Source organism: Mus pahari, chromosome 14 (assembly GCF_900095145.1).
Source record: "Mus pahari chromosome 14, PAHARI_EIJ_v1.1, whole genome shotgun sequence".
Classification (NCBI taxonomy): Eukaryota; Metazoa; Chordata; class Mammalia; order Rodentia; family Muridae; genus Mus; species Mus pahari.
This window is the reverse complement of record NC_034603.1, coordinates 69181667-69183417: the sequence shown is the minus strand read 5'-3', so window position 1 is coordinate 69183417 and position 1751 is coordinate 69181667. Positions and strand designations below refer to the sequence as shown.

General features: G+C 43.5%; 1 protein-coding gene across 1 annotated transcript in view; it reads right to left on the bottom strand.

The window, feature by feature from the left end:
- Positions 1-1751, bottom strand: part of Dhx8 (DEAH-box helicase 8) — a 33471-nt gene that overhangs the window by 30230 nt on the left and 1490 nt on the right. The window contains exons 3-4 of the mRNA XM_021213565.1: positions 775-847; positions 329-414 (exon numbers count right to left, since the gene is read on the bottom strand). Of these exons, the coding sequence (XP_021069224.1) occupies positions 329-414; positions 775-847 (159 nt within the window). The remainder of the gene's footprint in view (positions 1-328; positions 415-774; positions 848-1751) is intronic.

Below are 1751 nucleotides of genomic sequence, written 5' to 3'. Positions count from 1 at the left end.
AACAACAACAAAAAAAAAAAAAAAAAAAAAAAAAGAAAGAAAGAAAGAAAGAAAGAAAAGAAACGAATTCTAATTTTGTCCATTGGGCTTCCCTGTCAGAATCTAAGTCATTTCACACCTATCTGATATCCCTTGCCACTGCCTCTCCGAGTCCCCAAGCTCATCCAAGCTCATGGCCTTCGACTATTAATCTCTGGACCCTTTCATACTCTTGCTCGGAAAAACATCACACAACAGACACCAAGTTAAAATCCAGACAATCTCTAAGGAGAAGAAGAGGGACAGAGGACACACACTTAGGCAGACATTCTCCAAACAGCATCCGTACCCGAACTGAAGGGTTGTCTGGCTGGCAGAGGACAGGGAAGAGCTCCTTCAGCTTTTCTTTTTCAGTTTTGGGTTTAACAACTGGATCTGATTTCATTAAGGGGGAAAGGGATTAAAAAAAGAGACATATATTTAATATTACTGGTGAATAAAATGACTTCAACATTAGATTTGTATCAAATGCAAGAAACAAATAACATTTTACTACATATATCACGTAAGTACTAGAAAATTTCGCTTGACTGTCTAAATCTGTTGACTGTGAAAGCCTCATCAAGCAGTGTGCCCAAGAAGGAGGGGAGGGAAACTATCAGCCCTCATTTGAATGTCTTAGAATTTGATTAGAGCATTCTCTTGCTTAGCAACAGCTGAGAGCAAATTGCAATTTACAGGATGCCACCACCCAGACCCTTCTAGAGGCTCTGCTCAGCTGGGCACCCTCCTTACCTTTACTGGTAGAAGGCTTTGCTGGAGGCCGCATGGTCTGTATGAGACGCAACAGGTTGCTAATAAGAGAATCCTTCAAAGAAAAGAAGCACAAGACAGAGCATGTGAGCCCCTGGATCTGGTTCAATATTACGACAGGATGTGCTGTAGGGAAGTGCGCTTATACACTCAACGTGTGCTGACTAGACAAGAAAGCACAGGTCAGCCTGGGACAGCAAGAAGCTAAGTTAGACCAGCAGTTCTCAACCTGTGGGTCACAACCCTTTTAGGAGTCACCTGAGACCATCAAAAAACACAGATATTTACATTATGAGTCATAACAGCAGCAAGATTAGTTATGAGGAAGCAACAAAAAAATAAGTGTATGGTTGGGAGTCACCACAACATGAGGAACTGTATTAAAAGGTAAGAGCATTAGAAGACTGCAGACCACCGGCTTAGACGATACCCAGAGGCCATTTCTTCCCATCTTTTAAAACTGCCTCCAGACCCTAGACTATTATTGCTTCTGATGTCATTTTTCGTTTGTTTGTTGATTTTTTTGAGACAGGGTTTCTCTGTGTAGCCTTGGCTATCCTGGAACTCACTCTGTAGACCAGGCTGGCCTCAAATTCAGAAATCTGCCTGCCTCTGCCTCCCAAGTGCTGGGATTAAAGGTGTGGGCCACCACTGCCCAGCTTGTCCCAGACGTCCTGATTCACAGAACAAGAATGTCAACATGGGGGACTGGAGAGATGGCTCAGCGGTTAAGAGCAACGACTGCTCTTCCAGAGGTCCTGAGTTCAATTCCCAGCAACAACACATGGTGGCTCACAACCATCTGTAATGGGATCTGATGCCCTCTTGTGGTGTGTGTCTGAAGACGCTACAGTGTACTCATATAAATAAAATAAATAAATCTTAAAAAATAAATAAATAGCTGGGCGTGGTGGCACACGCCTTTAATCCCAGCACTCGGGAGGCAGAGGCAGGCGGAT